The sequence below is a fragment of the Pristis pectinata genome, chromosome 18 (genome assembly GCF_009764475.1).
Source record: "Pristis pectinata isolate sPriPec2 chromosome 18, sPriPec2.1.pri, whole genome shotgun sequence".
Lineage (NCBI taxonomy): Eukaryota > Metazoa > Chordata > Chondrichthyes > Rhinopristiformes > Pristidae > Pristis > Pristis pectinata.
This window is the reverse complement of record NC_067422.1, coordinates 7,238,704-7,254,559: the sequence shown is the minus strand read 5'-3', so window position 1 is coordinate 7,254,559 and position 15,856 is coordinate 7,238,704. Positions and strand designations below refer to the sequence as shown.

General features: G+C 45.8%; 1 protein-coding gene across 1 annotated transcript in view; it reads left to right on the top strand.

The window, feature by feature from the left end:
- Positions 1 to 194: 194 nt before the first annotated feature.
- The window catches only part of pcyt2 (phosphate cytidylyltransferase 2, ethanolamine), a 45,577-nt gene continuing 29,915 nt past the window's right edge, over positions 195 to 15,856 (top strand). The window contains exon 1 of the mRNA XM_052033270.1: positions 195 to 396. Coding sequence (XP_051889230.1) covers positions 314 to 396 — 83 coding nt within the window. The 5' untranslated portion in view covers positions 195 to 313. The remainder of the gene's footprint in view (positions 397 to 15,856) is intronic.

The following is a 15,856-nucleotide window of genomic DNA, read 5'->3' as shown; positions in this document are numbered from 1 at the left end:
TGCCTTTTTCTATCTATATTTCTAGCTGGTGGGGAAGAGGCGACGGACTGCGCGCCATCACCGTCGCTAGCGGCTTTAACGGTTCCCCCGTCCAACGGCCGCCTACGAGGCGTCGTCACTTCCGGCTGCGGAGCGAGCTGCGATTGGCCGAGAGTGGGTGGCGCGAGGGGAGCGGGAGCGGGGGGAGCGGGAGCGGGGGGAGGGGGGGCGTGGCTTCCAGTAACTTCGGCAGCTCGAGCGAGTCTGAGGGCACCGGCGGCGGCGGCGGGTGGTCGATCGGTCCGTCCGTGTGCGTGGGCACCGAGCCGGCGACATGTTCAGAAACGGCGTGGCCTCTCATGACGGCGCCTCGCCCGAGAAGAGGAAGCGGATGGTGAGGGTCTGGTGCGATGGCTGGTGAGTGACAGGGAGCCGGCGGCCGGCGGCCGGCGGCGTCCGTCCTGTCAGCCGGGGTCCCCGCACGGTCGGGAGGCCTCCGTTCGACGCTGGGCCTTGTGATCAGGCCTCAGCCCAGGGCAAGCACCGTGTGTAGTGTATACGTCCCGATCCCCCGCCCTTCAAATTATTATCCCAATCTCCCAACCTTTAAATGCTGGTCCCGATATCCCCACCCCCTCTTTAAGTGCTCACCGCGATCTGTTCCCCGCTTTGTGCTCGTCCCGATCTCTTCCCCCCCCCCCTTTAAGTGCTCGTCCCGATTCTACCCCCCCTTAAGTGCTCGTCCCGATCTCTTCCCCCCCCCCCCCCCCGGCCTCGTCCAGATCTCTTCCCCCCCCCCTGAGTGTTCGTCCCAATCTCTTCCCCCCACCTTTGTGCTCCTCCCGATCTCTTCTTCCCCCCCATTAAGTGCTCGTCCTGATCTCTCCCCCCCCATTAAGTGCTCGTCCCGATCTCTTCCCCCCCCCCTTGCGCTCCTCCCGATCTCTTCTCCCCCCGCCTTTAAGTGCTCGTCCCGATCTCTCCCCCCCCCCCACCCTTTGGCCTCGTCCTGATCTCTTCCCCCCCATTAAGTGCTCGCCCCGATCTCTTTCCCCCGTCAAGTGCTCGCCCCGATCTCTTTCCCCCCGTCAAGTGCTCGCCCCGATCTCTTTCCCCCCGTCAAGTGCTCGCCCCGATCTCTTTCCCCCGTCAAGTGCTCGCCCCGATCTCTTTCCCCCCGTCAAGTGCTCGCCCCGATCTCTTTCCCCCCGTCAAGTGCTCGCCCCGATCTCTTTCCCCCCGTCAAGTGCTCGCCCCGATCTCTTTCCCCCCGTCAAGTGCTCGCCCCGATCTCTTTCCCCCCGTCAAGTGCTCGCCCCGATCTCTTTCCCCCCGTCAAGTGCTCGCCCCGATCTCTTTCCCCCCGTCAAGTGCTCGCCCCGATCTCTTTCCCCCCGTCAAGTGCTCGCCCCGATCTCTTTCCCCCCGTCAAGTGCTCGCCCCGATCTCTTTCCCCCCGTCAAGTGCTCGCCCCGATCTCTTTCCCCCCGTCAAGTGCTCGCCCCGATCTCTTTCCCCCCGTCAAGTGCTCGCCCCGATCTCTTTCCCCCCGTCAAGTGCTCGCCCCGATCTCTTTCCCCCCGTCAAGTGCTCGCCCCGATCTCTTTCCCCCCGTCAAGTGCTCGCCCCGATCTCTTTCCCCCGTCAAGTGCTCGCCCCGATCTCTTTCCCCCCGTCAAGTGCTCGCCCCGATCTCTTTCCCCCCGTCAAGTGCTCGCCCCGATCTCTTTCCCCCCGTCAAGTGCTCGCCCCGATCTCTTTCCCCCCGTCAAGTGCTCGCCCCGATCTCTTTCCCCCCGTCATGTGCTCGCCCCGATCTCTTTCCCCCCGTCAAGTGCTCGCCCCGATCTCTTTCCCCCGTCAAGTGCTCGCCCCGATCTCTTTCCCCCCGTCAAGTGCTCGCCCCGATCTCTTTCCCCCCGTCAAGTGCTCGCCCCGATCTCTTTCCCCCCGTCAAGTGCTCGCCCCGATCTCTTTCCCCCCGTCAAGTGCTCGCCCCGATCTCTTTCCCCCCGTCAAGTGCTCGCCCCGATCTCTTTCCCCCCGTCAAGTGCTCGCCCCGATCTCTTTCCCCCCGTCAAGTGCTCGCCCCGATCTCTTTCCCCCCGTCAAGTGCTCGCCCCGATCTCTTTCCCCCCGTCAAGTGCTCGCCCCGATCTCTTTCCCCCCGTCAAGTGCTCGCCCCGATCTCTTTCCCCCCGTCAAGTGCTCGCCCCGATCTCTTTCCCCCCGTCAAGTGCTCGCCCCGATCTCTCCCCCTCACCCCCTTTAAGTGCTCGTCCCGATCTCTCCCCCCCCCACCCTTTGGCCTCGTCCCGTCCTCTTCCCCCCCTTGAGTGTTCATCCCAATCTCTTCCCCCCCCCCACCTTTGTGCTCCTCCCGATCTCTTCTCTCCCCCCCCATTAAGTGCTCGTCCCGATCTCTTCCCCCCATTAAGTGCTCGCCCCGATCTCTTCCCCCCAATTAAGTGCTCGCCCCGATCTCTTCCCCCCAATTAAGTGCTCGCCCCGATCTCTTCCCCCCAATTAAGTGCTCGCCCCGATCTCTTTCCCCCATCAAGTGCTCGCCCCGATCTCTTTCCCCCCATCAAGTGCTCGCCCCGATCTCTTCCCCCCATCAAGTGCTCGCCCCGATCTCTTTCCCCCCATCAAGTGCTCGCCCCGATCTCTTTCCCCCATCAAGTGCTCGCCCCGATCTCTTTCCCCCCATCAAGTGCTCGCCCCGATCTCTTTCCCCCCATCAAGTGCTCGCCCCGATCTCTTTCCCCCATCAAGTGCTTGCCCCGATCTCCTAGCCCCCCCCTTTGCGCTCCTCCCGATCTCCTCGCCCCCTCCTTTGCGCTCCTCCCGATCTCCTCGCCCCCCCTTTGCGCTCCTCCCGATCTCCTCGCCCCCCCCCTTTGCGCTCCTCCCGATCTCCTCGCCCCCCCCTCTGCGCTCCTCCCGATCTCCTCGCCCCCCCCTTTGCGCTCCTCCCGATCTCCTCGCCCCCCCCTTTGCGCTCCTCCCGATCTCCTCGCCCCCCCCTTTGCGCTCCTCCCGATCTCCTCGCCCCCCCTTTGCGCTCCTCCCGATCTCCTCGCCCCCCCCTTTGCGCTCCTCCCGATCTCCTCGCCCCCCCCCTTTGCGCTCCTCCCGATCTCCTCGCCCCCCCCTTTGCGCTCCTCCCGATCTCCTCGCCCCCCCCTTTGCGCTCCTCCCGATCTCCTCGCCCCCCCCTTTGCGCTCCTCCCGATCTCCTCGCCCCCCCCCCTTTTGCGCTCCTCCCGATCTCCTCGCCCCCCCCCCTTTTGCGCTCCTCCCGATCTCCTCGCCCCCCCCCCTTTTGCGCTCCTCCCGATCTCTTCCCCCCCCCCCCTTGGAGCGCTCCTCCCGATCTCTCCCCCCCCCCCCCCCCCTCGGAGCGCTCCTCCCGATCTCTTCCCCCCCCCCTCCCTCGGAGCGCTCCTCCCGATCTCTTCCCCCCCCCCCTCCCTCGGAGCGCTCCTCCCGATCTCTTCCCCCCCCCCTCCCTCGGAGCGCTCCTCCCGATCTCTTCCCCCCCCCCTCCCTCGGAGCGCTCCTCCCGATCTCTTCCCCCCCCCCCCTCGGAGCGGTCTTCCCGATCTCTCCCCCCCCCCTCGAAGCGCTCTTCCCGATCTCTTCCCCCCCCCCCTCGAAGCGCCCGTCCCGATCTCTTCCCTCCCCCCGAAGCGCCCGTCCCAATCTCTTCCCCCCCCTCCCTTGAAGCGCCCGTCCCGATCTCTTCCCCCCCCTCCCTTGAAGCGCCCGTCCCGATCTCTTCCCCCCCTCCCTTGAAGCGCCCGTCCCGATCTCTTCCCCCCCTCCCTTGAAGCGCCCGTCCTGATCTCTTCCCGCCCCCCCGAAGCGCCCGTCCCGATCTCTTCCCCCCTCCCTTGAAGCGCCCGTCCCGATCTCTTCCCCCCTCCCTTGAAGCGCCCGTCCCGATCTCTTCCCCCCTCCCTTGAAGCGCCCGTCCCGATCTCTTCCCCCCCGAAGCGCTTGTCCCGATCTCTCCCCCCCTCCTTTGTGCTCGTCCTGATTTCCTCCCCCCTTAATTGCTCGTCCCGATCTCTCTCCACCTGTTAAATACTTGCCCCGATTCTCTTCCCCTTCCCCTCCCCCCCCCACCCCCCCAATGCTGGTCCTGATGTCCCCCTCCCCGCAGGTTCTTTCCTCCCCACTTTAAATGCTTGTCCATTTCCCAGTTCATCCCCATGAAATGTTTCTCAGATTTCACTCCCCCTCCCACCTTTTAAATGCTTGTCCTGAGTTTTCCGTTCTTTTAAAATGCTCATCCCTTTCTCCCCCACGATATTTACCATTTGGCCACTCACCCTTTTGATGCTTATGCTTATCCCTTTTTCTTTTTGAACACCTTTTTCATTTTGACTATAGGGACTAATTGGTGTAGAAAGCCTGTTTCCCCTAGTAACGTGACCTGTAAATAGGGCTCATGAATTTAAGTTAATCAGGCCTACATGTGATTTCAGACCACCTGCAATGCAGTCTACTCTTAACTCTCCTATGAATGGTACAGCAAACATTTGGCCAGGCCCAATTAGTGATGGCCTAATAAATGTAGACATAGCCACCAGCATCTGTGTCCTGTGGTCAAATAAATATTTTTTTAAAAATTAGTAGAAAGTTAAGTGAAAGGGTGCGGGATGGGTGAGAATGAAACTTCCATCCCATTAACTACCACTCTGTACTGTTATTGTTTTTACCTGTACCACGTCAATGGACTCTGCACTACCTCAATGCACTTTGTACTAATCCAATGTAACTGCACTGTGTAATGAATTGATCTGTACGATCGGTATGCAAGACAAGTTTTTCACTGTACCTCGGTACAAGTGACAATAATAAACCAATACCAATACTTGTTGACCACTTCTGAGGTGACATTCAAGGCTTTGATTTTAGAGTTGGGAAGTGGAATTTGGCATGGTCATGCTGTGTCAAATAGACACCTGTGCTGTTAATTTTTACTGCTAACTAATGAGCTGGTTTAAGGAAAAATACTTCTGGTGGTAGGCAGAGAGAAGGTGATGGTCTGATGTGAGTTAGGGTGAGAACATTTGCATTTGAGTCTAAAGGTTATGTGCTTGAGCCCCACTTTGGCGTCTTGGCCACCTAAATCTTAAGCAATGCTCTTTTTCCCTTATGATTATTTTAGGAACAGATGTGGTTAAGTAAAAGTTTTCCAATATTTTCTAGAATTTGTTTTAAATGTTCACTTCAGATAACTGAAGGATCCAAATGTGACTACATATAACCTTGCACTTCCTACCCATTACAATAAAAGACCTGGCAGAAACATGATTGATTTCAGCATTTCTGTGTTAATTAAGGGATTGTGTACTTTTCTGCATTAAGTTTTGATGAATTGTTCAGAATTGTTATTTGTAGAGAAGGAAATCGATGCTATTCATGTTATGGCTGAGATAACTAACACGATTTTCTTTGAAAGGAAGTTGGGTAAGTATTCAGCAGAGAGGGAGCAGAATGTTCTCGGACTTAGATGTAGTAATAGAAAGGATGTGCATTCGTGTGCCATCTTTCAAGACAAATAACTTTATAGTTGGTGATTTTTTTGAAGTATAATTACTGATGTATTGAAGGAAAAGTAGCAGGTATTTGTGCAAAGCAAATTCCCACAAACAGAAATGCAATTTTGAGAATTGAAGCCTTTAGGAATGTAGTTGAGAGATAATTATTAGCAGGATACAGGAGAACTGCCCTGCTGTTCTTTGAAATAGAGCCAATAGTTCTCTCTTAGGCCATCAGGGACAGCAGACATGCTGCAGTTCGTCATTTCATCTGTGTTCTCCAGCAATGGAGCCCATAATCTTATGGCAGTAGTAGCTACTGAGGGAAAGCTGTCTTGGTCCTGTTGCACTGAATGGCTTTTCTCTCCACTGTAAATACTTAGTAATTCTATGAGATGTGTCGTGATGATGTTGCACACCTCTTTCCCCCTCCACTGGACCCTTTCCATTGGTTGAACTGCAGAATAAACTGTGGTTAGGTCATGGTGATCTCAGAATTGATCGTAAAGGTAAAGTGTTTACTTTGAAGTATTACTGATTTAGAGAGAGACAGATTGTATACATAATTGATTGGGTGAAGGAGAAGACGACAGGACAGGGTAGGTTCACTAAGGTGAAGGTGAGATGTGTTCACTGGAGGAGTGAGGTGAAAGATATTGGAGGACGAGACACATATGGATTTGACCCTCCTTATGTGCTCAATGCCTCCTATTCCATCATTGCCTTTCTTTCTCCTATTCCAATTTTTTCCCCTTTCCCATCTTATAATTTTAGCTATTAGTTAGTTAAAGATATGAACTTTTACAGTTGTTACTTTTGGGAGTAACATTGGCCTCCTGTGCTGCAAGTTTCTAACTGTGAAATATCTTTCAATAATTGAGAGATTTAGAGATCAGTTGTACAAATCATGCATGTAATTCAGTGCTGGATATCTCAACTTCTGTTAAACTGGTGATTTTTTTTTTCCCCCTTTTCCCGATGAGTTTTTTTCCACTTTTTTTCTCCTCCAGATGTTAATTTCTTATTTAAATATAGTTTCTCCAGAAGTGGATCTCATTCAAGTGAGGCAACAGTCAGTGCTACTCAAGCACAAGTGCTTTTACTATGGAATGCAGCCTGGCAAACAAGTAGGGACTCTGACATAACAATAATTTACCAAAAACAAGTTGCATACAAATCTACTCTAATGCAATTCTTACTACTCCTCTGAGATTAGCTTAGCATATACAAGGATCAAACATGAGAAACTGCAGGAACGTGAAATTCTAGTTTTGGGTAAAATAAAACACTTCTTGCCCATGGGTACTAAATAAGGAAAATTGTGGTTTACAAGTCTGATAATAAAAAGGAATTTTAATTTTAATTTCAAACTGTAGTAAACCAAAATCCAATTAGAGCCGCTTCACAGTTTGAAACGAGCTTCAGTATCTTGTATGGATATTTGGTTCAGATGGAGCTGCAAGTTTCCAGTATGATAGCCTTTTGAGTATCATTGGTTTCTACGAAGCTACAATTACAGTAGTTATCTCACAATGTCTTTGTTAGTTAAAATGATTGTTTTATTTAATACAACTAAAGTCAAGGCATTGTACCTTATGGAAAAAAAATAAATTAAAAGTCTAGAAAGAAATGCAACTATTTCTAGCAAGACTCAAGAGCAGTCCACAACTTTTGAAATATCTTTGAACTAGATCAATAAAGCCTTGTTTGACATTCAATGAATGGTCTAATATGTCTTGCTGCTTCTGTGGTCATATAAGAGAGGAAGCAGCAATAAAGACAATTTTTTTTTGAAATTTAACTTATCCAAGAAAATTTTGGTCCATCCACAATTGGGTAAAAGTGTGATTGATCTTATGACCTCTAGAATTTTTAATAAAAAGGCACAAGTAAAGATTATGACTAAAACAACACTTGCTTTTACTGGAACATGGAAAGGCACGTCTGGCTTGTGATGTTACAAGTCTAAGTAATGATAGAACACAGCATTGAAAAATTATTTTCCCTCCTTTGTATTTATAATATTCATTTGTCCTATCACTTCTGTAGAAATTGCTGGTCTAAGAAGGGAAGGGTCAGTCTGAAGAGTTGATTAAATTTTTTGAGGAAGTAAGAGTGTAGCACATATGATTTATTGGCATTTGATGAGTCATGTGACAGATTGATCAGAAAACACAGGCCTGGGGAATGTGACAAGTTGGATTCACAATTGGCTCTGTGTCAGTTGCAAATGTTCATGCTTGCTGGGTGTTTTAGTGACTTGAAGACAGTTTTCAGATTCTACAGATGCTAGCTTTGTTGCACCTCACAGTATAATAATTTGGACTTCTTCATGTCCTCTTGTATTCATGAAGTTTTCATGTAATACCAACATTGGCAGTGTGAATGGTGGCAAGGAAACTAAACTACTGAAAGATATCAATAGACTGGTTGGGTGAGCAGAAAATGGAGCCACACACAAAATGCTGGAGGAACTCAGCAGGTCAGGCAGCATCTATGGAGAGAAATGAACAGTCAACATTTTGGGCCGAGACCCTTCATCAGGACCCTTCATTGTGTCTCCAATGAGTAAATGGAATTCATTTAAGAGGAGTTTGAGATCATACATTTGGGGAGGGCAAAAATGACAAGGGAGTGTACACTTAATGGTAGGGAAGGATACTGTGAATGCAAGGGAAGAGAAGGATCTAACCGAGTGCATGTCTACATATCTCTGAATGTTACGGGCAGCTGGGTAAGATGGATAAGAAGTCATTATGTGCCTTGGCAGCTCATTCTGTAATTTTATACATTATTAGGCGCAGTTTTACTATTGTATAAAATTGTAGTCACCATTTTTCAGAAAGATTATGATAACACGAGAGAGAATAAAATGGAGACATAGAAGGATTTTGTCAAGGCTGGAAAATCTGAATTATGAAAAAAGAATAGCTTGACTGCAGTTGATTCTCTTTGGAACGGAGTAGGTTAATAAATAAGTACCAATTTCAACCTCCCTGAGGAAGTTCGGGGAGATTTAACCAGTAAATAAAATTGAGAGGCCTAAATTGGTACTTACTTATCCATTTTCCTTAAGGAAGAGCTCAATAACCAAGTAGGATGGATTTGGAGTAATTGGTAGAAGGACTAAAGGCGATTTGAAGAAGTATTTTTCACTTGGAAGATGGGAATCTGGATACATTACCTGAAAGGGTGCTGGAGGCAGAACCCTATCAATTTTTTTTAAAAAAGCCTATATGGTGGGCTTCTGTGTTATAAATTTCGGTAGTTTTATAAATGGAACATAAGTAAGTATTGTTAACGGGTTGTGGTGAGCTAAGAGTCACAGTGGAATTAATAAGTAATCTAAACAATGGTGGTATTTACTGAATGTTGGATTCAATTTGTTAAAACAATGTTTTTTTTATTTTTCCAGAATACTACTTGACAGCAATTAGAATTTATAAAATTTCAGGTGAACCCTTCTGTAGAGAGACACCATGTCAGTCAGGCAGCAAATGTTTATGTCTTTAAATTTCTCTTGGGTTTAATTATCTGCATTAAATTTTAAAATCAGACAGTCTCTCACCTGCAGTTAAATGTGTGTACTGAATGTCAACTGATGAAGGGTGACTGGGGGAAAAAGTGATTACCTGTAAGGTTTATTTATAGCTTCCATGCACTACTTTTTGTTTTCATCTACTCTAACACAATCTATAGCTAAGAAGGAGTGCAAACTAAAATGAGCTATGGGCTTATGATGAACTGAACATTTAAATATGTACTGAATTACCAAAATTATCCAGATATAGGAAATACTAAACAGATTAGGAGGGTAGTTTTATTTTGAGCTTTAGACATTATTGAAGTCAACAATAAATTTTTACAAATATTGGTTCTGCATAATAACGTCAGAGTTGAGTTTATTGTCATATACACGAGTACAAATATGCACAGGTGCAATGAAACACACACCAGCATCGCAGGCACATAACAGCAGCATTCACAAGAAAAACATAAATTAAACAAATGATACGCAATTTTTACAAGAAAGAACACAATTAGAACAAAAATAAACTAAGTCCATTTTAGTGCAAAGTGATCAAAGTGGTCATAATGTTGCTATACTGAGGTAGTGATTAGGGTTACGCCGGTTGGTTCAAGAACCAAATGGGTGAAGGGAAGTAGCTGTTCTTGAAATGGTGGTGTGGGACTTCAGGCTTCTGTACATCTGCCCGAAGGTAGCTGTGAAAAGATGGCATTGCCCAGATGGTGGGGATCTTTGATGAATGTTACCTTCTTGAGACAGCACCTCCTGTAGATACTACCACTGGTGGGGAGGGATGTGCCCATGATGTATTGGGCTGAGTCCACTACTTTCTGCAGCTTCTTGCATTCCTGTGCATTCAAATTGCCACACCAGAACATGATGCAACCAGTTAGGATACTTTCAACAGTACATCTGTAGAAGTTTGTTTGAATGTTCAGTGACATGCCGAACCTCCTTCCCCTCCTAAGAAAGTAAAGATGCTGGCTTATGATTGCATCTATTTGCTGAGCCCAAGACGGGTCATCCTATATGTTAATGAAATGTTAACACTTGCTGTCTCTAGAGAATAGAATTTTTTTAAATGCTGCAGAAATAAAACCAAACACATACTCAAATTATGAACAACTAAAATAGTTTTTCTAGTTTAAATGGGGTCATCTTCCAAAATATTCTGTAGTAGAGATCATTCACATTTAGAGCACAGCTTTTAAAAGAACTAAAGCAAAGTTTTTATTTCCTTAAATTCAATCTAGGTTAGCACTTTCAGCGTTGTAAACTAAGCACAAGGTTCAGGTGATGTTGTCAGATCAATTTGACCAGTTTACAACCATATTTTGTAAGATGAGAAACTAGAAAGATATGAACAAAGTGTGGATGTATTGTTGGTATTGGTTTATTATTGTCACTTGTACTGAGGTACAGTGAAAAACTTGTCTTGCATACCATTTGTACAGATCAATTCATTACACAGTGCATTGAGGTAGTACAGAATGCATTGAAGTAGTGCAAGGTAAAAAAATAACAGAATACAGAGTAAAGTGTCACAGTTACAGGGAAGTGCATTGCAGGTAGACAATAGGGTGCAAAGTCAAACAAGGTAGATTGTGAGGTCAAGAGTCCATCTCATCGTATAAGGGAACTATTCAATAGTCTTATCACCGTGGGATAGAAGCTGTCCTTAAGCCTGTTGGTATGTGCCCTCAGGCTCCTGTACCTTCTGCCGGATGGCAGAGGAGAGAAGAGAGAATGATCTGGGGGTGTGGCCATGGCGTCTGCTTGGTTATAATAAATTATTGCTAGCACCTATTTGTCAGCAGGTGAAATTGTAGCTATGCCAATGGCAAGTGGTGCATTTTTTTTCTCCTGGCTTAAGAGACAGATGTTATACACGGATTAAAAACGGAAAATGCTGGAGATATTCAGTAGACAAGCAGCGTCCTCGGAAAGGAACAGAGTTAACATTTCATACAAACATGAATTAGAAGTAGGATTAGGCCACTCAGGCCTTCAAGCCTGCTCTGCCATTAAATAGGATCATGATTAATCTGATTGCAACCACAACTCTACATTCCTGTCTACAGTTCGCCCCTTTGCAAACAAGAATTTGTCAACTTTTACCTCCACCCTTTTGAGGGAAAGAATTCCAAAGGCCAGTGACTGGTGTGAGCAAAAAAAATTCGTCTGTCTTAACTGACACCAACTGATAAGGCTTGTTATCAGAAGTTTTTGGATTTGAATTGATGACTTTTCATAGGAAAAGTTAGAAAACAAGTACGTTTTAAGTGGCAGAGATTTAGGGCTGGGGTTGAATGGAGTGCTGGGTGATGAGAACAAAAGGTATATCTGCGATTGAGGAGAAAGAGTCATTGAATTACACGTGATGTTAATATTAGCTAAGAAAGGATGCTGAAGGCTTGTTAACTTGCAGCTGATCTGACTGGAGGAAGTGTAAATAGAAGAAGATAAATGAAAACAGAAAGGAGAGGGAGGGGAAATTGGTTACTGGAACCATGAGATATAAACATAAGCATGAAATTGGAGCACGAGTAGGCCATTAAGCCTCAAACCTACCCTGCCATTCAATAAGATCTTGGCCGACCTGATTGTAACCTTTCATTCCTTGCTTATCTCTGTCTTAGAAGGCATAACACAGAAGACAAAGTGCAAGAGTTTCTGCAAGTCTGAAATAACAATGGACTTGTACAGCAGTTCAAGCAGCATCTAAGAAGAAAAAAAAATGCGGTCCATGTTACAGGTTGATGACTTTATATTAGAACTAGCTAGTTCTGACACTAACTGGAAAGTTAGTACTGAATTCAGTGTTAAATCCCAAGAGCTGTATTGTGCCTAGACTGAAGATAAAATGCTGTTCCTTGGTCTTACATTGGGAATCTTTGGATGAGTGTGGAAGAGGCCAAAGACGGAGGAGTAAGAGGGAATGAATTAAATTACCAGGCAATCAGAAGCTCATAATTACTCTTGTGATTTGCTAAGTGGTCACCCAATCTCCATTCAGTTTCTTCAGTGTACAGAAAACCACATTGAATGCAGTACTGGATTAACTGGCGCAACCTCCGAGGAGTGTTTGGGTTCCTTGATGTCGGGAAGGGAAGAGTTCGAAGGGCAGGTGTTGCATCAGTCACAGTGGTGTTAGAGGCTACTATACTGATAAAATCCTTCAGTGAAGTTGCTGTTATATTTTTTGTCATTATATTGGACTTGATAATTGAGAAGGGAGGATCAATGTGTTCCTTCTTCTGCTAAGGCTTTGCATAGATTTTGGTCGATATCTGCAACCTTTGTATTCTGCCACTGATGTCTTTGAAGTGAAATTTCTGGTACCTAGCTCAACCACCTGCAACTGCCAAAATAAGATATTTTTGATCATGATTCTATCCTCCATCATGTGGAAGTGGACAAGTGCACAGAGTAGAGACTTTGCATTCTTGATGAGTGATCCTTCCATTAAGATGAGTGCTCCTGAAGTTTATGCAAAAAGTGGTGAGGTCTACTTGATGAAATCCTTTCTTTCACCCTTATCATATGTTTGTCAACCTGCATCTAAGTGAGAGTTAATGTGTTCAACAAAGGTAGGATAACCAGGTCTAAATTTCCACCTCAGCCACGAGTTCACCTCCTTTAACATTTTTGCTGAGTTTTCCATCCGTGAGTAAAGGAGAGAGAATTTCTATCCATAATATGCCTTCCATGTCATGAGCATGTCCCTTGGTATTTTGCAATGAGTTACTTTGGAACTGTAGTGACTGTTTATGAGCCATACTTAGTTTTACAGCCAGGGAAGTCCCATGTTCAAACTTATAACACCCTATAGCATTCCTATTGCCAATAAAAGCATTCAGTAGCACAACTGGTAGTGTATGTTTGTGGATGCCTTATTTAAACAGTATTAAGCTGAATTATAATAGTCAAATAGTCTTTTGATGCAATTGCTACCCTATTGAACAAGCTTCTGATGGTTAACCTATGAAACCCTAGCAAAGGGTGCAGCCTTGAGGAGAAAATAAATTTGGTAATGAAAAATATTGAGATGAACACAAGCAATTCTTTCAAGGTTAGATTATATATTTGAATTTCATCATAAATGTCTGTTATCATTTGTGGCAGTCTGAATGATTAAGTCACAGGAGGTGATGTCTTGCAGTGTGATCATTGTAATTTAGGTAATCCTTTTTGTCATCTGCAAGGGAAACTAATCTCTTCAGCATTCGTGGGAATTCACTTCAGTGTGTAAACTCAAACATGCACATAAATTACTATATGTTAGATGTCAGATTATAATAGATAAAAGATTTCATGTTCTAAAAATGTACTGTTTGTACCCAAAACAACTAAATTCTCTGTGCACCTGCTTTGAAATCTGAGTTAGCATTTGTTTAAAAAAATGCAAGTGACTGAATGATTAGAAGAGATGTACATTAATTTCCGCCTAAACCAAATTGTTGGTGGGCTGATTAGTAAGTTTGCAGACCACACAAAAATTGGCAGAGTTGTGGATAGTGAGGAAGGTTGCCAAAGGATTCAGCAGGATAGAGACCACCTGGAAATATGAGTGGAGATATGGAAGATGGAGCTCAATCCAGACAAGTATGAGGTGTTGCACTTTGGGAGGTCAAATGTAAGAGGAAAATACACAGTAACTGGCAAGATTCTTAGGAGCATTGATGTACATAGGGATCTTGGGGTGCAAGCCCATAGCTCCCTGAAAGTGGCAACACAAGTAGATAGAGTGGTAAAGAAGGCATACAACATACTTGCCTTCACTGATTGGGGCAGAAAAAATCCAGTTTTTGTCAGGAAGTCATGTTGTAGCTGGATAAAACTTGGTTAGGCCACATTTGGAGTATCGTGTGCAGCTCTGGTCACCACATTACAGAAAGAATGTGGAGGCTTTGGAGAGGGTGCAGAAGAGGTTCACCAGGATGTTGCCTGGATTAGAGAGGATTAGGTACAAAGAGAGGTTGGACAAAATTGGATCTTTTTCTCTGGAGCATCAGAGGCTGAGGAGCAACCTAATAGACGTATATAAAATGAGAGAGATAGATAGTCAGAGTCATTTTCCCAGGGTGGAAATATCAACTACTAGATGGCATAGCATTAAGGTGAGAGGGGGAAAGTTTAACGGAGATTTACAAGGCAAGTTTTGTTTTACACAGATTGGTAGTGGCCTGGAATGTGCTACCAGGGGAGTTGGTGGAAGCAGATATTATAGCAATCTTTAAGAGGAATTTGCACAAACACATGAACAGGAAGGATATAGGCCATGTGGAGGCACATGTGCAGTTTAAATTGACGTCATGGTTGGCACAGACATGGTGGGCTGAAGGGTCTGTTCGTGTACTGTATGGTTTAATGTTCTATGGCACATTTGTTTCAAATAGAAGCAGAGGATAAACTGGGAAATGCAGTTCACAATATTTTCCAGTAGTTATTTTTAATTTTCCCCATTAGTGTTACAAAATATGTTGCATGGTGAATAATTTCATTACCTTTTCTGCTAATTTCCTTCCTGGTCTCGCTTTCACACAGTCAATTTCTAACTCTTTCCCCTCCCTTTCTGGACATCTCCATTTCCATCGCAGGGGATAGGTTAGCAAACAATATTCAATACGAATCCACCGACTCCCATAGCTATCTTGATTAAACTTCTTCCTAATACCTCCCGCACAAAACTCCATTCCATTCTCCCAGTTTCTCCATCTTCAATGAGTCTGCTTTGATGGTGAGACTTTCCACAATGTCTTTAAGATGTCTTCCCCTCAACCATGAACTAGTTCCCACCATTATGCACTCAACCCTTCACTTCTCAGCCAAAACAAAGATAGGATTTCTCTTTCCTCACGTTCTGCCCCACTGGCCTCCACATTGAATAGATTATTCCCCAAAATTATTATCACCTTCAACAGGATTCCACCACTGGGCACAACTCCCCCACCTTTCCCCTTTCATCAGTTCAAAAGGACTGTTGGCCTGTTCACCCTTCCATCTCCACCAACCACTCCCCTTCTCACGGCACTTTCCCATGCAAACATGCGACATTTAACACTGCCCTATTACCTCGTCCGTTCCCACCATCCAGGGACCCGAGTGGTCCTTGTAGGTGAAGCAGCAACTCACTTGCACTTTTAATGTATTGCTCATGGTGGGATCTCCTCTACATAGGAGAAGCCAAACACAGATAGTGTGATAACTTTGGAAGAACATCTCTGTTCAGTCCGTAGAGGCAACCTTGAGCTACTAGTCACCGTCACTTTAATCTTCTGCCCCAAGTCTACTGAGATTTCTCTGTCTTCAGCCTCCCACATTGCTGCAACAATGCCAAATGTTAGCTTGAGGAACAGCATTCTTATAGTATTAGCAAACGTGAGCTGAATTTGTAAATTGTCTTTCATCACATCTGTCAGTCATTACACAGCAACATTCGTGTTTTCAAAATTGTCTAGCATTGATAAGAAGTTGAGAATTTACAGGTTTGTCAACTAAACTTTGCCAACAGAAATTGACCTTGTGGTCTTTTTAGGGAAATTGACCTTTTAGTTGACACTTTCTGAATTGCACTTAAAAGGGACAAATCAAAATGTAGCTACACCAGCAGAAAAATACAGTGCCCTTGGTTTTGCTTAAAGTTCCACACAAGTGCTGGAGAGTTTTTGGACTTCCATGCAAATTATTTACTTCCATTTTTGCTGGGGAATGTTCTCTCTGTTCTTGTGCCAGATTGAACCTATAACAGGATCTATGGGCCCAGTCATTTCAATGGTAATTGAACATCTATGAG